The 23,290-nt window shown below is 43.8% G+C and overlaps 11 protein-coding genes and 1 non-coding gene across 12 annotated transcripts; 4 read left to right on the top strand and 8 right to left on the bottom strand. All coding sequences in view use genetic code 12, as the record gives it.

The window, feature by feature from the left end:
* Positions 1-112: 112 nt before the first annotated feature.
* BCY1 (cAMP-dependent protein kinase regulatory subunit) lies at positions 113-1,414 on the bottom strand (the record flags this gene model as incomplete). Its single annotated transcript, XM_002614318.1, has 1 exon — positions 113-1,414. One exon carries the CDS (start codon positions 1,412-1,414, stop codon positions 113-115), a length of 1,302 nt encoding a protein of 433 aa, XP_002614364.1.
* A 1,415-nt stretch (positions 1,415-2,829) lies between these two features.
* KAR2 (Hsp70 family ATPase) lies at positions 2,830-4,866 on the top strand (the record flags this gene model as incomplete). The annotated part of the gene is made up of 1 exon (XM_002614319.1): positions 2,830-4,866. The coding sequence occupies one exon, from the start codon at positions 2,830-2,832 to the stop codon at positions 4,864-4,866; it is 2,037 nt and encodes a 678-aa protein (XP_002614365.1).
* A 379-nt stretch (positions 4,867-5,245) lies between these two features.
* NOT3 (CCR4-NOT core subunit) lies at positions 5,246-7,276 on the top strand (the record flags this gene model as incomplete). The annotated part of the gene is made up of 2 exons (XM_002614320.2): positions 5,246-5,268; positions 5,353-7,276. The coding sequence occupies 2 exons, from the start codon at positions 5,246-5,248 to the stop codon at positions 7,274-7,276; spliced, it is 1,947 nt and encodes a 648-aa protein (XP_002614366.2).
* A 105-nt stretch (positions 7,277-7,381) lies between these two features.
* Positions 7,382-7,732, bottom strand: FOB63_004434 (uncharacterized protein; the record flags this gene model as incomplete). The annotated part of the gene is made up of 1 exon (XM_066102400.1): positions 7,382-7,732. The coding sequence occupies one exon, from the start codon at positions 7,730-7,732 to the stop codon at positions 7,382-7,384; it is 351 nt and encodes a 116-aa protein (XP_065958253.1).
* A 273-nt stretch (positions 7,733-8,005) lies between these two features.
* Positions 8,006-9,364, top strand: PEX12 (ubiquitin-protein ligase peroxin 12; the record flags this gene model as incomplete). The annotated part of the gene is made up of 1 exon (XM_002614321.1): positions 8,006-9,364. The coding sequence occupies one exon, from the start codon at positions 8,006-8,008 to the stop codon at positions 9,362-9,364; it is 1,359 nt and encodes a 452-aa protein (XP_002614367.1).
* A 166-nt stretch (positions 9,365-9,530) lies between these two features.
* Positions 9,531-10,739, top strand: FOB63_004432 (S-methyl-5-thioribose-1-phosphate isomerase; the record flags this gene model as incomplete). Its single annotated transcript, XM_002614322.1, has 1 exon — positions 9,531-10,739. One exon carries the CDS (start codon positions 9,531-9,533, stop codon positions 10,737-10,739), a length of 1,209 nt encoding a protein of 402 aa, XP_002614368.1.
* Positions 10,740-10,919: 180 nt separating this feature from the next.
* On the bottom strand, positions 10,920-14,633 carry FOB63_004431 (uncharacterized protein; the record flags this gene model as incomplete). Its single annotated transcript, XM_002614323.1, has 1 exon — positions 10,920-14,633. The coding sequence occupies one exon, from the start codon at positions 14,631-14,633 to the stop codon at positions 10,920-10,922; it is 3,714 nt and encodes a 1,237-aa protein (XP_002614369.1).
* Positions 14,634-15,373: 740 nt separating this feature from the next.
* FOB63_004430 (uncharacterized protein) lies at positions 15,374-16,285 on the bottom strand (the record flags this gene model as incomplete). The annotated part of the gene is made up of 1 exon (XM_002614325.1): positions 15,374-16,285. The coding sequence occupies one exon, from the start codon at positions 16,283-16,285 to the stop codon at positions 15,374-15,376; it is 912 nt and encodes a 303-aa protein (XP_002614371.1).
* Positions 16,286-16,765: 480 nt separating this feature from the next.
* On the bottom strand, positions 16,766-19,399 carry REG1 (protein phosphatase regulator; the record flags this gene model as incomplete). Its single annotated transcript, XM_002614326.1, has 1 exon — positions 16,766-19,399. The coding sequence occupies one exon, from the start codon at positions 19,397-19,399 to the stop codon at positions 16,766-16,768; it is 2,634 nt and encodes an 877-aa protein (XP_002614372.1).
* Positions 19,400-20,315: 916 nt separating this feature from the next.
* On the bottom strand, positions 20,316-20,389 carry FOB63_005636. Its single transcript has one exon. It is a non-coding gene; the product is annotated as a tRNA-Val (tRNA).
* A 269-nt stretch (positions 20,390-20,658) lies between these two features.
* On the bottom strand, positions 20,659-22,461 carry FOB63_004428 (uncharacterized protein; the record flags this gene model as incomplete). The annotated part of the gene is made up of 1 exon (XM_002614327.1): positions 20,659-22,461. The coding sequence occupies one exon, from the start codon at positions 22,459-22,461 to the stop codon at positions 20,659-20,661; it is 1,803 nt and encodes a 600-aa protein (XP_002614373.1).
* Positions 22,462-23,068: 607 nt separating this feature from the next.
* FOB63_004427 (uncharacterized protein) lies at positions 23,069-23,269 on the bottom strand (the record flags this gene model as incomplete). The annotated part of the gene is made up of 1 exon (XM_066102399.1): positions 23,069-23,269. One exon carries the CDS (start codon positions 23,267-23,269, stop codon positions 23,069-23,071), a length of 201 nt encoding a protein of 66 aa, XP_065958252.1.
* Positions 23,270-23,290: the final 21 nt, after the last annotated feature.

Raw genomic sequence — 23,290 nt, 5'->3', positions numbered from 1 at the left:
TTCAATTCGTACAAAGGCGAGAATATAGGTCTCGATATAGCCAAACGCAATGTACTGATAAGCTCAATTGTACTGACTGCCATTTGCAAGCAAATAAAGCAACAGGGTGCAATCAATGAGTTGTTGGGTCCTGTTTTCTCAAGACGTCAAGAGCAGGCCCTAACAAACGCGTAAAACCAGATTTACCGAGGGTAGCAACAATGACAGTGTCCTTAGCGGTGACAGTTGCTTGACGTGGTAAGTCATTCAACAAAGCCACTTCACCAAAGTATTTCCCTTTACCAATGGTCGCAATAACACCTTCATCTTTTTTAGAGATTTCGCATGTACCGCTCTCGATAAGGTAAAACTTGTCGCCGGTCTCACCTTCGGTAACGATCTTGTCTCCAGCATGATAGATCTCGGTGCTCAAAGCATCGGCCAACTTAGACCTCTCCTGGTGGGTCAAACCCGACAAAACTTTGACGTCTTTCAAAAAGTCCTCGTACATGATTCTGCGATTGAAAGTACCTTCCAACAAAATGCGGCGGAATGTAGCACGGTCCAAAGCCCAACAAGTAACGTCAGATTCAGCTACTGCTGTGGCTGCTCTTGGAGAGTTGTACATCAATGCCAATTCACCAAAAGAGGAGCCGTCACTGGCTGTATTAACTTTAGTACCGTTGACGTAGAAGTCGACTCTACCAGACTCAATTACGTAAAAGTAGTCACCTTCATCGCCCTGCGTGATGATTTCTGTTCCGGGAGCGAACTGCATCTTCTTCAAGGCAGCAACAACGGTTTCTTTAGACTCCTTGTCCAACTGCTGGAACAAGAAGTTCAGTGATAATGTACGTGACAACTCTTTGCGCTGTTCTGGCAGTAAATCATTCACAGGTGGCTTCCAAGAGTCGCTTTTAAACTTGTCTGGGTTCATTGCTTCTGCCGAAACGGAGACTCTTCTATTGGCGTTGAAGGCAATGGGAAGCTTAGTTGGCTTTGCAGGCACTGCACGAGCAGCAGATGGGTCGCTGGGGTCAAGGTCTTGAGGAGGAGCCGATGTAGCGGCCTTTCCCACACCAAAGCCGCCTTTGAAAAGAGCGCCAGCGTCTTGGGTTGCTGCAGAAGGGTGCTCTTCATGCGAAACACCTGGGTGATCAGAGTGGGGATCCGTGGTTCCAAAAGGAGACTTGAAAGATGGGTGGCTCGTTGAGGGGAGCGCTCCAAAGCCAGTGTTGTCCACCACAGAATCGACTTTGGGGAAAAGGTCGATTCCAGCAGCCTTGGCCTTGGGCTGGACTCGCCACAAGTGCAGTCTTTGCATGGCTAACTTGGAATTGAAGTAATTGGCACAGAATTGCAACACGTCGGCAGGATTCTTGGCCAGAATCTCCCTCTGCAACTGGTTCAATTCTTCAGTGACAAATGAGGACATTGCTGCGGTTCAGCAAGGGGATGGAGAAAAATAAAGACAATTGGGGAAGGGAACGCAAACGTTTGGAGGCGAATTGAAGAGACAGATTCTTTTAGCGGTGGCGCAAGGCGGCGTCTTTGATGTCGAGAAAAGAAGAACGCTGCTTCTAGAAGGGATATCTCGCCCGTCCCTCCTGGACTATCAGAAGGCGCACGAATGGGAGGCACGGGTGTGCACTGCATCTATGGCCACCTTCCCCCAAAAGTACATGGTTAACACTGCAAAAGCCTTTCAGTTATGGTGATAAAAAAGATGGGGACGAAAAAGAAGAAAAAGAAGAAAAAATTGACATTGATATGTGACAATTGGAGCTGAGTTGATTGAATATTGTTTCTTTTCCGTACAGTGTGTATGGACTGCGACTGTGGAGAACATTGCGGACTGGGGAATCAGGAATGTTCTGCCCCAGTCGAATGCCAGGAAGAAGAGTGGTATCGATTGGCTTGAATTTTATATCCCTTTACTCTCCTTTATAAGCTATATTTTCAGTCTTTTTACATGTTTTTGTTTCCTTTTTTTGTCTGGATGTGTTCGCTTGACAAGTTCATTGCCCGCTCTTTAGCCGCATGCATTAGTGCTGTGAGGTTGCATTCACAATCTAATTTTTTCAAGCATAAATGTAGACAATACCTAGCTGGATGTTGTTACTCGTTTAAAATGGCTCTGTTGGCATTAACAGCAGTAGATCAGACCCGTGACTTCGTACTGTGACGGCATTTACTTCATTTCATCCATTCAGTTTAGCCTCTGGTATTCTCTCTCTGTTCTTTTCATGTCTATTATTCTCTTCTGCTGTGTCTGCTTAATTACTTCCCTACACTATTTACACACCAAGCTTTATTGGATGTACGGGTGGAAGGACACTCCAAACAAAATTACACCGCACCTCCACAAGATAAACCACGGTGTCAAAATGCACCATTTTGCCACCATGAACAAGCTGAGGTGTCCATTTCCTATTATTGCCACTGTTTCTTGCTCTTCTATTTCTTTTTTTTTGCACACATTTCTTACTGACCCAGTTGTTTGTTCGGGGTCGTTATTCGGCCCCACACATTTTGCTTTATTACTTCGTGGTGTACCCCAATTCCGTGCACTACTGTTCTCAATGAAGCCCGATTCCACGCAATCGTTTGGGCGATTATGTAATCCGAGTCGCACATCTACCTTTCGCTCGCCCTAAAAGTTCCACTTGTCTCATGTAAAACCGATTGGCCACGTCACTAAATGGAGCGGGTACTGCATCCAGGCCACGCGCCGTCGCTAAATCTTCTTTCATTTTCTATGGACGCGCGCAAACCTCAAATATATATATTCTCGCTGCTTGGCTCTGCGTTTGATTTCTCATCCTACTATTTGTCCCTCGTCATCTTATAATGTCTAGGTCTCAGAACAAGCTTTGGATGTCGGGAATTTCCCTATTCCTCGTCTTGATGTGCGTGGTGATGCCTTTCTTTTCCGCTTCTAGCGGAATGGCTTTGGCTGCCGCCGACGAAGATGCTTCTGAAAACTACGGTACCGTCATTGGTATCGATTTGGGTACCACTTACTCTTGCGTGGGTGTCATGAAGAACGGCAAAGTGGAAATTTTGGCCAACGACCAAGGTAACAGAATTACTCCTTCGTACGTGGCTTTTACCGCCGAAGAGAGATTGATTGGAGACGCTGCCAAGAACCAGGCGCCTTCCAACGTCAACAACACCATCTTTGATATCAAGAGATTGATCGGTTTGGATTACAACGACAAGGTCGTCCAAAAGGAAATCAAGCACTTGCCTTACAAAATTGTCAAGAAGGGTAATACTCCTGTTGTCCACGTCGAGGTCAACGGAGAGGCCAAGGAATTCACTCCTGAGGAGATTTCTGCCATGATTTTGGGTAAAATGAAGACCATTGCTGAAGAGTACTTGGGCAAGAAGGTCACTCACGCCGTTGTCACTGTTCCAGCTTACTTCAACGATGCGCAAAGACTTGCCACCAAGAATGCTGGTACTATTGCTGGCTTGAACGTGTTGAGAATTGTCAACGAGCCTACTGCTGCTGCTATTGCCTACGGTTTGGACAAGACTGATGGCGAGAAGCAGATCATTGTTTACGACTTGGGTGGAGGAACCTTTGATGTTTCTTTGTTGTCTATCGAGGGTGGTGTTTTCGAAGTTTTGGCTACCGCTGGTGACACTCACTTGGGTGGTGAGGACTTTGACTTCAAGCTCGTTAGACACTTCACCAAGGTGTTCAAGAAGAAGCACGGTATTGATATTTCCTCCAACCCTAAGGCTATTGCCAAGTTGAAGAGAGAAGCTGAAAAGGCAAAGAGAACTTTGTCGTCTCAAATTTCTACAAGAGTTGAGATCGACTCCTTCGTTGACGGCATTGACTTCTCTGAACCAATTTCCAGAGCCAAGTTCGAAGAATTGAACATGGACTCTTTCAAGAAGACTTTGGCCCCAGTGGAAAGAGTCTTGTCTGATGCTGGAGTTAAGAAGAATGAAATTGATGACATTGTTTTGGTTGGTGGTTCTACCAGAATTCCAAAGATTCAAGAGTTGATTGAGAACTACTTCAACAAGAAACCATCTAAGGGTATCCACCCTGATGAAGCAGTTGCTTACGGTGCTGCTGTCCAAGCAGGTGTTCTTTCCGGTGAAGAGGGTGTCAATGACATTGTTTTGTTGGATGTCAACCCCTTAACTTTGGGTATTGAGACCACTGGTGGTGTCATGACTACCTTGATTAACAGAAACACTGCTATTCCAACCAAGAAGTCCCAAATTTTCTCTACTGCGGCCGACAACCAGCCAACTGTGTTGATCCAGGTCTACGAAGGTGAGAGAGCTTTGGTTAAGGACAACAACTTGTTGGGTAAGTTCGAATTGACCGGTATCCCACCAGCTCCAAGAGGTGTCCCACAAATCGAGGTCACCTTCTCCTTGGATGCCAATGGTATTTTGAAGGTCGAAGCTTTGGACAAGGGTACTGGTAAGGCCGAATCGATCACTATCACAAACGACAAGAAGAGATTGTCTAAGGAAGAAATTGACAGAATGGTAGAGGAAGCTGAGAAGTATGCTGCTCAAGATGCCGAGGTCAAGGCCAGAATTGAAGCTAGAAACTCTCTTGAGAACCTCACCCACAACATGAAGCAAAAACTCGACGACAACGACGACGAGTACCTTTCCAAGGTCAGTGACGAAGACAGAGAAGCTTTGAGTGACGTAATTGCCGAAGTTACTGAGTTCTTGGAAGATAACTACGATACTGCCACCTCTGAAGAATTTGAAGAACAAAAACAAAAATTGATTGATATTTCTTCAAAGATTTCCGAAAAGGTTTACAGTAATGTTGGCAACGATGAAGGGGCTCAATTCGGTGACGATGATTCTGATGATGAGTTCGATCACGATGAATTGTAATATTATATAATTTGTATATCAAAGTTTTCTGCACTGGGTCACTTTTTGTTCCGTAAGTTTTAAATGATGTACACAGGAAAGTATGGGAGAAGAATTGCCGTTTATACTCGGCAATAATGCCCCTCTAAGATCAATGTATGATGGCATTAGGAAAAGGAAAGATATTAATATTATGCCTTTTCCTTCGTTATTGTATAAGGTTTGCTGCTTCCTTGATTTAACGAATCTAGTATGCGTTCCAATTTAAGTAAGTGGAGTCACGTGTATAGTCCAGCAGATTCTCAGTTTAACCATTAACCTAGTACCAGAAAAAAAATCTTTCAAAAAGAGACGGGAACAATATTATGTACCTTTGACTTGACTAACTAATCTGCATAAAATGTCAAATAGAAAACTACAAAAGTACGTCAGTCTGCTCCAGGAACTGGCCTATTTGAGGCTAACCTGAAACGTTTCATATCTTCGCTAAGGCACTAACACATTCAGAGAAGTTGAGACAGTCTTCAAAAAGATACATGAAGGGCTAGATCTTTTCAACTATTATTTCCAACGACATGAAGCATCTAGCAATGATTCTCAGCGAGAGAAGCTTGAAAGCGACTTGAAAAAAGAGATCAAAAAACTTCAAAAGTTTCGAGATCAAATTAAGACATGGCAAGGAAACGATTCGCTAGAAGCTACCATTGCTTCGCTGAAACTACATGAGCACAGAAGACTAGTAGAAGAAGCAATGGAATGCTATAAGGAAGTGGAAAAGAACTCAAAGATGAAATCGTATTCGAACCAGTCTATCATGCTAGCTGCAATGGACAATGGGGAACAAGGACTAACGCCGGAAGTTGAAGAAGCCCTAGAATTCCTAGAAGGGATCCTTGAGAGCTTGGGAGAACAAAACGAAGCCTTGGATGAGGAATATGAAAAACTATCGCAGAAGAAGATCAGAAAGAGTAACATGCTGGCAATAGAGGAGAGGAAACAGGAGATTGACACGTTTAAATCGAAGAATGAGTTTCACATTGACAGTATAGAGCAAGTGATGCGTTTCCTCAGAGAGGGGAAGGTGGATGTTGGTCTGATATGGGCTGTACAAGACGATTTGACCTTCTATGTGGAATCGAACCAGGAGCCAGATTTTGTTGATGACGAAACGGTTTATGATGAGATAATCAAAGAAGCTAAAGACAATAGTGCCAAAAACATTGTGGTTTCAAATGGACATGATGACACAGTTGACACTAGTCTATTGAGCAGTCAAGAGGAACATGAATCAGTGGAACCAAAAGCCTCAGATAGCTCGAAACGCAAGCGCACAGCCTCAGCCTCTCCTGCTCCACAACAACATTCTAACCCTGAAATAACGCCTAAAGTCAACCCAGTCAGAGTTTCGACACCGAAAGTCAAGCTTGTTGAGAAAACTACCTCGAACGATAATTCTAGTCCTGCTTTTGTCACTACTCTCAAACCAGCATCGACACCGTCAAAACCAGCTGGTACTTTGAAGTGGTCTGTTGCTGCAGGTGGACACAGCTCTGAACAGAGCCAGAACAATGTGAAACCAGTGTCGGTTTCTGAGAACACAGAAAAGGAGAAAGAAAAAGAGAAGGAGCCAACGAAGAGCACAAGTGTTAGTAAAGAGTATCCAACAAAGAATGAGACTGACGCTTCATCGGAGTTACTCTCTCTACTCACAAAGAATGACGAATATTCGCCGTATTTGGAGGTGTTGAAAAACTCTGCATTACCCCAATGTGAGTTGGAGCTATTTTGCGATGTGAATTTGTTAAGGGTTCCACCTGGGATCCAAGACTTTGCAGTCTCGTTCACTGCAAACAACAAAGCCAAAGATGCATCGAGATTCTTAGCAAAGTCAGAGACATATGATCCTTTCCGCACGCTAATCCACAAGTCATACCTTCCGAAAGGGCTTTTCGATGCTGAAGCAGAACCTCAGTTCAAACCTCCATTATTTGTTTCAAAGATTGAGAACTACTGGAATCGCATAAGGGCAGGCAACCAGTTTGATCAGTTTTTGAAGGAGATTGAAACCTTGGCATCACAGAAAACTCCTGAAAGCGCGTCAATGGTCAATGAACTCACGATGGTTTTATTTTATGGCTACTACTATGGGTATTTGCCACTAGAAAACATCATTGCTGAGTCTCTTCTTCACAAGTTGGGCTGGGTACCATATGGTATGCGACCTGAAGACAATCGAGCATCTGCCAAATCGGAGTCAAACAAGCAATTCCAGTACTGGTTTAAAAAATTGGATGAGCTGAGCACGGGTGACAATGACGATTTGAAGGATTTCAAGGTTTTTGACTTGTCTGTGTGGGAAATTTATGTCAAGCACGGTGTCAAGTTTGACGTAAAACTGAGCCGAAGCGAGCCTTGCAAAAGTCTCTTGTAGTCAGAGCTGCTTTTTTCACCGTTGACTTTTCTCTTCTTTATTCCCTTCTTTATAGTTACTCTTCACATATTCTGTGTGTATGCACATATATACATGTTCCTCTGATCAAGTATACGCGTCACTGGTCAAAATTGTTGCGCCTTGATCTGGTTCGAAGTCGCTACTGAGAATCTCTGCGTCTGAAAGCAACTTGATATTTGGCAATGACTCAGTTATCTGAGTACAATGACTCTCATTCGACACGACTGAGTCACTGAAGATCGAACAGAAATTCTGGTCTCTGTCTTCGAACAAGAAGTTAGGAACATTTCCCGTTTCCAAGTGACGCGGAGATTCAGCCACAACGTCATAGTTCTTACCTTCCAGAACAAGTTCACTAATTTTGAATACTCTTAATGTCGAAGCTTTGATTTGGAACTCTTCAACAATAGCGTTAAGTGACTCCAACTTTTCCATGAGAGAATAGCTGCAAACTATGGTGCGCATGTAATTACTTCTGCTTTGGGTGGCACTAGAAAGATGCGAGTATGTCCAATAAGGATTATTTGTAAGCTAGAGATAGTACGATCAAAAACGAGATATAAAGAATAATATTCTTCATCACTGTATTTCGACGATATTGGTACTTGTTATCTCTAACCCGTCCTTCTGCACTTTGCACGACCCTCGGCTCAGATTGTGGGGAAGGTTTCCATACTACTTACGTCTTATTAAGGTGATACCAACATCATGGAATACTACTCGTCTTTAGATGCGTCACAGTTGGATTCTGAGACACCCACGGTCTTTGAAATCATCTCCGCCAGCCAGCTTGAGGCGCTCTTGTCGCCATCCTTGAGGTATATTTTGGTTCACTATGCTCAGAAATATCCAGGATATTTACTTCGAGTGGCTAACAGGTTTGACGAGCTCAATCTTGTGTTGCGGACGGCTATCGAATATTACTTCTTCAAGAATTGGCAAGGCAGCTTCACAGAGAATTTCTATGGCTTGAAGCGGGTCAGCAAGACTCCCTTGGCTAATGCAAAGTATAACCAAGCAAAGCTATCGCAGTTGGTTCCATCCATGATCGGGGATGGAAGAAGGTTGTCAAAACTACAGAGATGGGTGTCGATTTTTGAAATTACAGGAACAGCGTACCTTCTGGAGAAGTTTGGTTACCAATATGAATTGCTCTACTCGAAGTACGCCACCAACCAACTTGAAATTACCGATAATATGAGCGCCACCGAAGCTCGAGTCATATGGCTCAAGCGATTGTTTGTTCAATTATATCCATATGTACAGAGCTCATTGAAAGCAGCTAATCTTTTCGTCGCTTTGATGTACTTGGGCGGAGAGTCTAAGGCACCAACATTACTCACAGCGCTTTTCAACATCAACTTCTCGCGTCTCCAGCAATCTGATTACTCCCGGAATGAGGCCCCACTTTCTCGGAAATCGCAAAAACCTAATAGGGTTGCTCCGCCTTCCAAGACTGAAACTTTACTTCTGTTTCTTTGGCGCAATTTGCTTAGGCCATCGTCCAAAGCAGTACGTTTTGCACTTGGTACTTTTTTCCCCTTGGCGATTTTCTCTTTGAAATTCCTCGAGTGGTGGAACAACTCCGAATTTGCCCAGCAGTTGGCTAAGTCTCAAAGCAGCGGCTTGAAAGACGTTGTTCCGCCTCCTTCCGTACTAGCAAGACTTGCCCAACAGGAAAGTAATAGCCGGAAGCATTACAGATCAGGAGCACTCTGTCCCTTATGCAAGCAACAGATTCTGAATCCTGCTATCATCGAAACAGGCCATGTCTTCTGTTACACATGTATCTACAATTATCTCAGAGATTCTCACAAGTTAGCGAGAAACCCCGAAGATTTAGCTACCGATGACGATGAGGATAATACGGATGAAGAGTCTGATGAAGAAAACCAGTCTGATAACGAGAAGACCGATCGAAAGGAGAAGGCTGACAATCACGCTCCCACATACAATGTTAGCAAAGGAGGAAGATGCCCAATTACAGGAAGAAAACTATTGAGATGCAAATATAACGCTCTCACAGACGAATTTGATGTGGACTGCGTCCGCAGACTCATATTCTGATTTTGGGGCTAAAGTTGATCTTTACAGAAGATGCCATAAGTGATCTGAGTCGTGCAGATGGTTCTTGATGCGAACGAGCAAGAAAAAACTGTGGAGTATTCCTGTGCAGATTTGAACTTCTTGAATCCTACACGTGCTTGATAATCCCACTACATCTCCCACTAACATGTCAAAGGACACTCTAGAGGCCATCCGCTTTGATAAAGAGAATGTCACACTCGATATTCTTGACCAGCTTCTTCTTCCGTACGAAAGCAGGTACATCAACATCAAGTCCATTCAGGATGCTTTTGAAGCTATCAAACTGATGCAAGTTAGAGGTGCTCCAGCCATCGCTATTGTAGGAGCGTTTGCAATCACTGTGGACACACACTTGTATTTGAAGAGTGGAGAGACCCTGAAGACCGTTGCGGATTTGCTTAACTCCATTGACTATTTGGTGACTTCCAGACCCACTGCAGTGAACCTTGCAAACGCTTGCAATGAAATTAAGGCTTTGCTCGTTTCCCATTTTGAGAAAAGCGATTTGGTGACTGAAAAAGTTTGGAAGTTGTTATTTGACTACTCGGTGAGTTTACACGAAGATGACTTGCGCAACAACTTCAAGATTGGCGAGAATGGACTTCGATTCATTTCGGAGACATTAAAAGCGCAAAACTTCAAAGGGCCGTTCTCGATTGTGACTGTCTGTAATACTGGATCTTTGGCCACATCTGGTCACGGAACTGCTTTGGGTGTCATCCGTACTGTGCATGCGCAATTGTCCAAATCTGTGTCGAATGAAGAATTTTGGTTCGAACATGTTTACCCATTGGAAACACGTCCATACAACCAGGGGGCAAAGTTGACGACTTACGAGTTACACTACGAGAAAATTCCATTCACCATGATATGCGATAACATGGTAACATCTTTGATTTCTACTTTACACAAGAAGAAGAACATAAAGGGAAGTGCGGCTCCGGTGAAATTCATCATTACCGGCGCTGACAGAGTGGTGAAAAATGGTGATCTGGCAAACAAAATTGGAACTTATCAGTTAGCTGCGATTGCAGATTTTTTCAACTCTACCTTCACGAAGGAAGAAGACAAGATTAAGTTCATGGTTGCTGCTCCTAACACCACTATCGACCTCAAAACTGAGACCGGTGATGAAATTGTTATTGAAGAGAGACCAGCACACGAGCTCACAAGCTTGAAGGGCCCTGTCCTTCGTGAAGATGGATCTGTTGGAGAAAAAATGACCGTTGGGATTGCCACTCCTGGTATCCAGGTTTGGAATCCAGCGTTCGATGTCGCACCATACCAATTAATCGACTGTATTGTGACGGAAGACGAGCCCTTCAAGAAAGTTGATGGAAAGTTTTCCTTTTAGTATACATGTTTAGCTTTGCGTCTCTTAATTTATTCTTATTTAAGCAGCAATAGTGTATCATTTCTTCTTAGGCAGGGCTTTGATATGACTGGCCACCTCATCATCCTACACTAGGTGTTAGGGTTTTCTTTCAAGTTCTGCCTCTTTTGATTCTTCATCATTTGGCGCAGATTGTGGACCTTAGGAATCCTCTGCTTTAGTATCCTCTGTGCTAGCTTCTTCTGTTTTAACATCTTCTGTTTTAACATCTTCTGTTTTAACATCTTCTGTTTTAACATCGTCTCTTTTAGCATCTTCTGCATCTTCTGCTTTAGCATCTTCTGTTTTAGCATCTGCGGCTTTAGAATCTTCTTCTTTAGGAGTTTCTGTTATAGGTGCCTCTGATGTTTGATCCTCGACCTTGCGTTCCTCAACTTTTGGTCCCTCAAACTCTGATTTCTCGGCATTTGGTTCTTCTGGTTTGGAATCTTCCATACTTGGATCATCAGGTTTAGTTTGCGCCGAATTCGCCTCATCGGGTTTTTCAACAGCAGCTTCGATTCGCTTTTTTGATGCACTCTCTTCTAGCACGACAGGTCGAGTTGATTCTTTCTCCGACTCTTCTGAAGCTTCCTTGTTTTTAAACCCCGGTATTACAGTTTCAGCAACCTGTTGACTATCGCTGCTTTTACGAGGCTCAGAGCTTTGGGGTGTGCTTCGAGTCTCCTCCATTGACGTCTTTGATGAAGCGATAGCCTTTTCGTTGGCGATATTCATCCTCATTACTTCTTCCATCTTCGCATCTTCAATAGTCGGAAGAGAATTGACATTCTCCCATATAACTTGGCCCGAGTTCCCATATCCAGGTAGATCACTTAGTTTGACACGGAAGTAATCAACGTCTTTCAAAATGCTTTGTTTTTCATAGAAATCTTTGAATTGAGGAAGATCCATACAGTAGCATTTAACAAGAAGCTGCTTGTAGTTGCTGAATATTTGCAGAAGGATGTAGGAGTACTCTGTTTCAGGCAAGTATTTCGTCAAAACCTTAGATACAGTGGTTGTTTCCTTCACCAACGTTTCCATATATGGATGGCTCTGCTGTGGATGTTTTATTGGCTGAGAAAGGTCAAGCTTCATGATTGCACCACAGTGATTTAGCGTTCTGTCATGCATAATCGAAACCAATTTGTCATACAATTCTCGCCGGTGGCTTTTGTAGAGATTGGTGACAGATTCAATAGTTATCTCCTCAGAATTACTATTGGTCAGCTCAGTTTCATGCCTATGATTGGCGAAAACGGGCTGAATAGCTGATAAAAGCGCAATTGTAAAAGCAATGGTCTGAATGCATAAAGCGAGATGTTTTGTGGTGATATGCTTCAATCCAGCAGTTCGAGTGGCTCCAGCATTTAAGATTGCCAGAGAAACTCTGGTATTGAGTAACTTGAAGAAAGTCAACATATTCCCGCGAACGGAACCAGCCCTCGACGGAAAAATTTTAATGATGATCAAGTAGTCTCGGACGTGCTCATTAACTGTTAATATGAGTTCTGGAACCAAGAACTCCAGATCTTGGATCTTTAACATCAAAGAACTATTTGAATCATTAGCCGTTTTCGATGTTTCCTTGGAAATTGAATCATCTTCAAAAAAGTCTAAAAATTCGATCCAATCGCTTCCACTGAAGCCACTTTGACCATCGCTTTTAATGTACTCAGAGTATCCAAGAATAGTATCAAGAACATCTTGTCCCATTGATATCTTTTCTGGTGTCGTACATTCCCTCCAAGTTTCTTTATCACACGCATTGGCCACCTGTCTAACAGAGTTTGAGTGAAATTTGTGAACAAAGTATCCAACATGATTTCTGACCCACTCAGTCAAGGAGCTTCCCAGACCCGAAGCAACAAAGACAGGATTAATGGACTCGCATTCCAGTAGATACGCAGATGAAAGCAGATACAAATGTAAGTACTGCTTAACAGGGAGATCACCTATTTGTTCCAGACGCACATTCAAAATTTTGACAAGTCTGACTTGGGTAAGCTCAATTGCCTTATTGATTGAGTTGGTAATATCCAAAGACATGACATCGATATTCTGTGACAATTGTGGTGGAAGTGACGAGAGTGACATATCAAGTAAGAGCTTCTGATGAATGGTCAATCTCCTTAGACATTCAGACAAGTTTGAATAGATGGCAGTCATCATTCGTGAGAATTGGTCGTGAGACATTTTTCTTATATTTTCTGACAATGAAGCGTTGCCTGATGGAGTACCTTCCGTTTGGGTTTTCTCACTCTCGGCGAATGAAGGAGATTTATCTTTCGAGGATAGCTCATCTGTTTGAGGATCGGGTTTCCCTGAAGGCAAATTATGTCTTATTATTGCCTTGACTTCACCTATGACACTGTTTTGGTATTCTGTGAACGCAGTAGTAATGTAACCCGAGTTTGATAAATTTTGAATGAAATTTTGGATTTTCTTTTTTGTCTGTGAATCAATTTCATTAAATGTCTTGTTGACGTTTTTGTCTTGATACTTGCGCGAGCGATCTATGGAGACATAAATACGATTCATCGTATCTTTTGACGAAATTGATTTGTAATGTGAACGAAGATCCTCGACAAGTAATTGTACAAATTCCTCACTGTAGCCCTGATTGGAAGCCAGCTTGAGATTTTCCACGTCTTGTCGAAACTTTTCTAGTGCCGGAAGCCGGGAGAGATTGACCATCGGATATTCAAATTTTGGATATAAATGTTTTGTCCCTTCATCTTGATAGTCCTCAGGTTCAACCCCTAGTATAAGGTTTTCGATAACCAAAATTTCTTGAAGGCATTTCAAATGCTGCTTATGTCGATGATGAATCATGGCGTCGGCATATTTCGAAAGGACAGATTGGAGTTGTAGTACAGATGATTCAAGGTGATTGACACTTTTTCTTTCGTCGATCAAATCCAAAATCTTTGCTCCAGTCTCAGCTTGATATTCCTCGATATCTGCAACTTTGTGTTTGATTTCGGCAAACTTGTCAATGCATGATTTCGACTCTTGCTCAATATCTTGTATATCTCCCAACGTGCTGAAAAATGAATTTGATGTCTTTGATATTTCATGAATCAATTGAACCTCTACCACGTCTAAATAGTGGGATAATTTCTCTTGGATTTGAGGGCCGTTAATAATATTGCTGTTCGCCTCATCAGGTGCATCTGGATCCGGCAAAAGTCTTGTATTTTCCATTACCTGGCGGAAAATTCTTGGATCATCCAATCGGAAGTTCGGGTCTTCAAATACTTGGGGAATGAGATCATCGTCATTATCGGACATAAAGCTGATGCTACCTGAAGCATCATCCTTCTGTGTGTCTTGCTGTTCTGAGAGTTTTGAAAGCATATCTTCAGTAAGCGCTTTGTATCCCAGCTCGAAGCTTTTATAATCGCTAATGGTATCTTTGACCAAAGCATCTGACAATTCTGTATTGGTCACCTTTTTCTTCAATGAATGTAGCAGAATTCGAGGTATTTCATCCACAGATGGCTTAATCAAATGATGAATGGTTGTGGTCCCCCCGTTTATGGTGACTTGGTTCTTTAGGCCTCTATTTGTCTTCAACCTCGCTGCATCTGATCCGATTGTTAATTCGAAAATGGAGTTGGGACCAAGCGGAAAGGAGGAACTTGCGCTTATGTCGTCGTCAATGGCATTTCCTTGTTTTAAAATGTTGAAGGCGTTCAATATGCTCGGGCTCCCGTCCATGCTACTCCTCATGCTGGAAAAAACAGACCCCGCTAGTTTCTTCTGGGCAGACTCGGAGTATTCCGATGCAGGTGCTATGTCTGTATTCAAATCAACATTGGTATCTGTTGAAAGCCTCCCGCGTGATAATTCCTCTCCGCCGTCTGTCATATCCGGTGTTTTGGCGTGGCTTCTAAAGGCATATAGCTAGATCGTTAAATACGGTAACGACTTATGTGCAGTCTTTGTAAATATACTAATGCCGGCTTTATTGTTTGTTTGTTTGATTCATGGATTTCTTCTTACATTCTTTTAGGTTGCTTTAGAGGTTTTAAAACTTGTCGAGCGAGTCCGTCTTTCTGCTTCATCTTTTGCAGGTGTACATAATCTTGGTTCTGACAGAGTAGTGGTCCTTAATACAGAGAGAATACCGGGATGAGAAGAGATGAAATACGGGACGCAGTTACTAGATTGGGATGCAAATATGATCGAAAATCAGCGTTTGGTAGATAGATATGTAGTGTAGACGGAAAGGTCTGATGGTGAACCTCACGTGATCGGCCATCAGCGCCACAAGTGCGGCATGATGTGGTTAGTAATGTCTATTTCTATAGGTGATACCATTCTTTCTTAATCATGTCTCAGCCTACCCCAACAGAAAAACCAAAACCATGCTGCGTTTGCTTAGATGAAAAGAAGGCCAGAGACGAGTGTCTTTTATTCAACGGTCAAGAGAGTGGCAAATGTGACCAGTTGATTCAAGCATACAAAACTTGTATGAAAGGCTTTGGTTTCGAAACCAAATAAGTCTACGTCAACTTACAAAAGAGATTAAAAGGGTGCTGTATATATGGACTCCAAGACCAACTCCCAGTCTTGAAAAGAATAAATATAAAATTCTTGCTAAACCCTCAGGTAGCCCCGTATTCCCCATGTTCGTTTCCCGGTGTATGTACTTCCTCGCTTATGCCATTCCGTTTTATAGCTAAACCTTGCCTTTCCTCTGGGTTGGAAGAATCAAATAGATGGTGATGATGGTTGTGTGAATATCTAATGTTGGCTTCATGGAGGACTTGGTTCTGGATGAAATTATCCACCAAGATTAACTGCAAACAGTTCATAAATATCGGAACAACAAACATGACAATGAATATCTCAAACTCATTGGGATAATCGTCAAGCCAGACTAAAAGAACGTGGCTCGTGAACCATAAGAGCTGCGACTCAAAACAAACTAGAAGCCCATAGAGAACGAATTTCGTAATCATCAACGACCCAAAGTAAATGCCAAGTTGTTTAAAATATGCTTTCACAGACGGGTTGTGAGGGTCGGGACCATACTGTCCACTTTCAATCTGCGTTACCTTGAAATACTTCTTGCACACGAAACTAACAAATGAAAGAACCACATAGAGAACATACACCCCGATAGTACAGTCCAGAACAATGCTGAGAAAATACCAGTCACAGGGGTCGCCCTGACATTGGTCTCCAGAATCACAGTCATCAGTGATGCTAAAATCGTTAGGCTCTGCCTTCGTGATGGAGAGCAACAAATTGAAAATGTGCACACCCAACGCCCCTATGACCTGTTTTGAAACATCGAAAAACCATACTTGCCACGTCCGGCGGACCGGATATTCGTAAAAGCGTTTGACTATGAGCGACAGTAGACATAGTAAGCCCAAGAACGCCTGGGTTAGCAATGAAAAGGTGCCCACTAACTCACATTTCCCATCGTCGTCAACTGGGGGAACCATTGGCTTCAAGAAAATAGAAGAAACCACGAGGCTTAGAAGGCGCTCCATGATGTTTGGGAGCATCCTGGATGTGTTAAAGAAGGAAGAAGTGATTGCGTATCAAAGTATGGAGAATAAACTTATGCGCACGTTTTCTTGAAGTTTGCAGTTGATAGCCGTGCATGATAGACAAGCAATTGAGACCGACTTAAATACTGATGCAAATTTCCTGTGCTTCAATATGATATTAAATCATCACAGTTTACATAACATTGATATTCTGGTTCTAGATGTCTTTGCTTCCAATTCTAATTGTACATAAAGTATCATGTTAAAGTGGCAACTAAAATTGACATTCAAGACCCTACAAACACTCTTTGAAAAATGCATTGAAAACTATCTAAGCTCATTAGCACATTGATGGCCTGAGTTCGCGTAGCACAGCAACACGACAACATTGACGGTTAATCTCTTTTTTTTTTTTTTCTTTTCTTTTTTGCCACGCTCAATCTATCTTAGGAGCTTCATGTGGCACTCCGGATAACCTCAATTGAGGAATGAAATTCAGCCACTCTTATTCCACCCGCCCAAAAAGTTCACCATTGCCAGGCCCACACGATTCTTCTGGCTAGATTCTTCACCTTCGGGCTGCGAAGGAACGGATATCCCGTTCCGGTCAGCTACTTGATAAAGCGATGCATAGCTCGTAGTGTTTTTGTCTCCAGACGGTGGCGGCGAAGCATTTTCAATAAACTCGTCTTCTGAATCGCTGTCCGAGTCAAACATGAAGCCTTTCTTAGGTGCCAGGCCCAGCGGTGGCGGTGTAGATGTACCCAGAAAGGCATTCGCGGAAGTGGTGTGAGGCGGGAGCGGAGATGCTTTTTTCTGCACTGGAGGAGATTGCCTTTCAGTCAATGACAGTGAGGAAGCAGTTTTGGCCTCGGGTGCTTTAATATTAAAGAATGTGTCGGACAACGATGTGTCATTTGAGGCTTTGGTCATGCCTGTGTTTAGGAACTGGTCGGAAAGAGAACTAGAAGAGTGTGGTTGCCTTGAGACAGACGTTGATGAATACCGTGGGTTAATTGATGAGATATGGTCCTCGCTTGGTTTTGTCTCTGCCTTTGGATAATAATGCTCCGCAGGAGTGCTCTTCAGGTCGGAATCTGCTGAAGTCAATGCATGCCCAAAAACCAGTTGAGCTAATGACTGACTAGAGTTTCGCGCATTGATAGACAACCCATCATCTTCGGAATCAGAGTCTGAATCCGATTGGTCTTGCTCATGAAGCGAAAATGGGTTAGGCCTTATCAGCGGAGATGCAGAGTCTTCGAGTGAAGAAACAGGCAATTTGCTCGAGTCCTTGCTAGATTCATCTGAATCAACTGCAGAAGACTCATTCTTGGCTGAGTGCAACGGAGTGTTTTCATACTGCTGTGCATCCTCGTTTTGTATTATTTCGTAGTCAAAGTTAGACCCAAGTGTGATGTTTTTCGGGACATCCACCACGTCAGGTGTCTTTTTCGAGCCGTATATCGCGTGGTTTGGATCCACCTGGTACACAGTATTATAGTCGTAGTAGTAATCATAGCCTCTGCTCGTGCTGTTGTCGACATTATGCGATAAACTGGATGTATATGGATTGTAGTCATCACTCTCTTCGTCGGAGGAGCCATAGTTCAAGGTGGTAGGAGGTAAGAGATGAATTGTCTTGTACACTTTGGAGTTGTTGGTGGAGATCGAATCACTTTCCTCACTCCGCTCATGATCCTTATCCTTTGTTGACGCTGACGATAAACCTGGCAAAGTTAAGCCCGCCAAAGATGCTGAAGAAGGAGGCTTCACTTTCAAGAAAAATCCACCTTCATCTTCTTCGTCATCCTCATCTTCATCATCATCGTAGTCATCGTCTTCGTCTTCATCGTTGAAATTGCTATTATCCTCATAAACGTAACTCTCATCATCACCATAGTCGTAGTCATTGTCGTATTCATCATCATAATCATAATCCTCGTCCTCGTCAGAATACTCGTTGACGGCAATGCACTGTTTAACTTCGTCATTAAAATGAATATGGCGTTTTTCCTTTTTCGGAGGTTCTGTACTTTCGACCGTGGCCAGCCTTTCGCTGGATACCTTCTGCAATTTGGACGATAAGTTTGTAGCCTCCACCGGCGAATGAGCTTGTGTTAAATCAAGTGCACTGTTATTGTTGGAATTTGCAAGCGAGCCGGGCCCAGAATAGTTTTTGTATTGCGAATTGAGTTTGGCGGAGATCACGTCATAGTCGAAGTATTCGGGTGGTCTGTCGGACTTTCCTGATTTCGCCGCAGCTTCTCTCCTTGCCTCTGCCTCTGCATCTTCGCGTCGCCTTTGTTCCAGCTCAGCTCGAGCAGTGGCCACTTGTAACTTCAACAAATTCAGGTGACTGATCATCATGTCTTGCACCGTGCGTTTCTTCAAGATGGGTTTGGGCCCGTGGTTTTTACGTGCAATAGAAATATCGCCTGCAACAATACTAGTTGCAGTGCCGGACTTGGAATCTTCGTTGGAGGCACATGTCTCGTGATCATTTTCATCGTCATCAACGATGGGACCATAAAGCCACGTCACATCACTTTCTTTGGACCAGTTAACTTCTTCTGGACTGATAGTCTTTAAATTGGATCGTCTTTGTGCCCAAGTTCTCCAGCTGGCATTTTCCAAGCGGGCTGCATTTGCCACATCTTTTCTTCTCTGAATGACATACCGCCAAGACTTTGAGATATCCGAAACGTCCCACTCGTGAGAGAGATAGTCAACATGTCTTGAAGGCTCGGCAACCAAGTCCGTATCATCGTGAGGGATAAGATCAGGGGATGTTATATAGGGCAGAGAAGGAGCGGCAGAAGAAGATTCTCCATGCGTTGTAGAGTCTCCATGCGTTGAAGAGTCTTCGTGTACTTCAGAGTCTCCATGATCTGCCGAACCATCAATTTGGGACAGCGGGAGCTCAGAATCGGTTGAGCTGTTGTTTTTCTTTTCGATTTGCTCTTGCTGCTTTTCAGGATCGATGAACTCATCTAACAAACCTAAGGACCTAGTTCTCTTCAACTTAAAGGTTGTATTTTGGAAATGGTCATCATCTTGGGCCTCGATATGTTGAGAGGTGGTAGCACCTCCCGTGAAGACTTCTCCAGACTTTGCATTAGAAGACATGAGACCTGGAATCTTTGAGGGTGTACAGTCGAGAAGCAAGAGGGGCACTGTTCACCAGAAGCAACAAATAACTCTGTAAGACTAGGATAGACTGTTGCGCCACTGTTCCGAGCTTGCTTTCAATGGGGAGAACAGAAAATACACCGGGGTAATCTTTTCTGGACAGCTCCCAGGGAATGATATTCAGAGCCAAAGTGCACCAACAATTACTGGTTGTAGCGCTGGCCGAAATAAATCTCGACTTCAGGTACTTGCAAGTATGGAAAGGTTTCGGAAGTTATGGAATGCCGTTCAGGGGCGATGGAGCGTTTGCGTGTTGTAAAGTGGATACCGCTCTATTAGGGACAAAATATTGTGAGAGTCGAAAAGGTTTGGTTCTGTTGGAGGCTACACCCGTGCCTCTCGGAATTCCCACCCTCGTTTTGGCTTAATACTTCCCTGTCACTACAGCACAAAGTCCATGGTCACAATGGGAAGACACAACATTCCAGTACAAGGAGAAATGCTACGGTGGTGAAAACATGGTAAGTCATTCGACTTTTTTTCGCTACAACTGCTATCCAGACTCACAACCTTTGTATTGACACTTTACTCTCGTTTTATATCGGGGTTGACTCCGACCCGGCACGTGACTTACAAAATAATCCCGGCCGATAATTGTTCCGAAATATGGGGAAACGTCAAAAAATACATCCGACCGGTATGCGACATCACACCAGACACCTTCGGAAAAAGAAGTCGTGTCTTCCAATCTTGCATTTTTAAGCATCCCATACCGTGTACTTGTAGCTATTCTGTAAAACGTGGGGAAAGCCTCTTTCAAGGGCTTCTCTGACGTAGTGCGAACATTATCCGACTTTGTCCGGCATTTCGCGGAGCGGTGACGATTGCTATGCATGCAAATAACATAAAAAAATGATTTCGCCCAGGATCGAACTGGGGACGTTCTGCGTGTTAAGCAGATGCCATGACCAACTAGACCACGAAACCATCTTGATTTCAAATTTTGCTCGTAGCATCTATGACACGCAAATTCAATTTTCTACATGTTTCCAAACCTACTTTTACACCATTTAGTGGGAAATAGGATACGACGCCTTGAAATTTATTCGTATACATGCTGAGTTATTAATATTGTAGGTGCACGCCAATATTACTTCAAAGCTACAGTAATGCAATATATTTATACAATTCATTATCATGACGTAAAGGGCAGTGCCCGAAGATGACATATTCAGGCGAATATGAAAAATGCAAAATCAGGAATCATTGTACCATCCGGTATTGGATGAGACCTTGTACTTGATGTCACTGAAGTATTCCCACAGATCCTTGCGCAGTATCGGAAGGTCGGCATATCTACTCAAGTCGTAATCGCGTGGGTTGTCGAGGTCAGAGTTTAGTGCCATGTGACGTTCAGCGGCAGGAGAAACAATCTTGTACTCGTCCTCTATCCACTGACTTTGAAACTTGGGCAGCTTTTCGCTGTTTTCAAAAAGCAGCAGAACAGCGGCACATGTTCGCGAACACTCATCTTGAGGAACCCATAGATTGAGTTCTTTACTGTACCGGTGGTTGTTAAATGCAAGCTTGGTCGTGAAGGAGTCAGGTCCATACTTCTTCAGCAAAATCGACAGCACGTTATGTGGGATGTACACCGATGAGCCTTCAAAGAAGGTGTGACGAATAGGAAGAAGTTCGTCGAGAGAATGCCAGTTCCAGTTCTTGCAATGAACATTCATGGTTTTGAGCTTATTGAGATCACTCCCACCAGCCAGAAGTTCCATAGGCTGTTTATGGCCTGTATGCGACAATCCACTGATGTCGATGTAAAGGCCAGTGTTGATATCTATGAAGCGGGCGTCAATGAAATTCCGACCGTTACCCTGACGCACGTAAGTTGGCGACACTTCGAACAAGTATTTGGCATTCCCGTCGCGTGGATTTTCGATGATGAGTGTTGAGTTTGCCTTTCTTGCGAGCTTATCAAGTTGAGCAATTGGCATTTGGATGTCGATATCTGTATCCCAAGGCATATTCACACCGTTATAGGCCCAACCCAAAAGTGAACCGTAGTTGATCCACAGCGCAACGCCATTGGCTTCGGCAAACTTAAACCACACGCGGACCATGTGATGCAAAACACTCTGACGCTCTCTATCGGACACATAACGTTTGAAAAACGGAAATGAAATGTGGTGCGAGCGACCAGCAATGAGATCTGTGTATATCCATGGGTATTTGAAGAAGCGATCAGCAGTATCGGCTTCTGCATTAGCCGTCTCCAAAAACTTGAGATAGCGTATGTCCTCGGGAGCAATGGTGTTCTTGTTGAGTGCCTCCTTAAGGGCAAAAATCTCCTTGTCTGGGTCAAAGACAAAGTCTTGCGGCGCAATGTCGATGCTTTTCTGCATGCGTTTATATGGGTGGAAATGGAAAGAGTTGGGGAGCAGAGCGCCCATCAAGGCGTCGCATCGCTTCATTTGCAGAACGACAGTGAGCTTGGGCACCTGTTTGAGCAAAGCACTCAGATGAACTTTCTTCTTGCCGAACACTGGCACTTCGACAAAGCCCGAGTCAGTGGCGGCCCAGATTTTTCTAGGCGGAGCCTTCACCGCGTAGAGATTGGCCATGCCTCGGAGAACTTTGGTGTTGAACGACTCCATGTAGTAAGGATTCACAGATGCATAAGCACGGAGCGACTCGTCGGCTTTCCCATCTGGATACGTTTGTCTGTATCTGGCCAACACCTTGTCAGCAGGAGACAAATCGACCCAGTCATCCCAATGGAAATAAATTCCCTCGTTGATGCTCATGGGCCCAATGGCAGCAAGGTTTTTCTGCATGAAGTAGTTGCCCGAAGACAATGCGTGGATGTACGAATAAATGCAATATGTGATGGACCTGGGGTTGAAAGAAGAGGTTTCAAACATGGCTAGGGTGGTGTTATCGAGTACTGAGTCGGGAATGTCGCGGCAGAGCACACGAAGAAAGGACACGAGTCCTAGGAAAATTGCCACGAGCGCCGCCAAAAGACGCCGCTGGTAGTATTTGGGGATCATGGATTAGCAGCTGCAATGTCTCGGGGATAAGGGATCTTACTCGAGAATGAAGTTGGTTTGAATAAGGATTGAAGGTGACCGGAAGTGTTTCGAAGGGCCAAGAAACAAGTACACAAACAGAAACAAAAAATATAAAGGAAAAAAAATCCAGAAGCAAGAAATGTGTTGCAGGACCAGAGCATAAGACTATAAATGTGCGGAATGTCTAAATCTGCAAGGTAGGGCATGCGCACAATACGCGCGGCTGATATCAGGCGCAAGCTTGCGCCTCCTACGCGGGGCAGTGTATATGGAAGACGGTTCGACGTCATAATTTGGTAGATTATTATTTATTTTTCGATAGCGTGGCGAAGCTCTGCCGGTGTTTTGGTGAAAAGAGGCAGTGCTAGAGAGAAGTCGCAATACTGCATATCACCCCAAACTAGTGTGACATGGTCATCGCGCGTTGCTGCTGGAGTGTAGATACCCAGTGAGCGAAGAAAAGGGTCGTCGGAGTTGGTGGGTAGCGCGGATGAGAAGAAAAATCGAAAACGGCTCGAGGGCAAGCGCAGGAACAAAGAATCGGCTCCCAGATGTAGAATAAAAACGGTGCATGTGCTCCAATCCTTCAATTACCCACACTCTGTTGGCACCGCGTTCCGTGATGAACACTGGTACACATCAGCAACCATATCACCAGAGGTTGTGAACATAGCGCGCGGATGACGAGGGACCTGCGCGAAACGGATTCAGGCGCAGGAACACAGGTCGTGCATAGTTCGCGCCGACCGTCGCCCAATGGCAATGCTCTCATTGGCACAAACGCCATTTGTTCGAAGCACAGCCGCAC

Source organism: Clavispora lusitaniae (genome assembly GCF_014636115.1).
Source record: "Clavispora lusitaniae strain FDAARGOS_655 chromosome Unknown tig00000223_pilon, whole genome shotgun sequence".
NCBI classification, from domain to species: Eukaryota; Fungi; Ascomycota; class Pichiomycetes; order Serinales; family Metschnikowiaceae; genus Clavispora; species Clavispora lusitaniae.
Note: the sequence above shows the minus strand (reverse complement) of the source record. Positions and strands in the feature narration are given on the sequence as shown.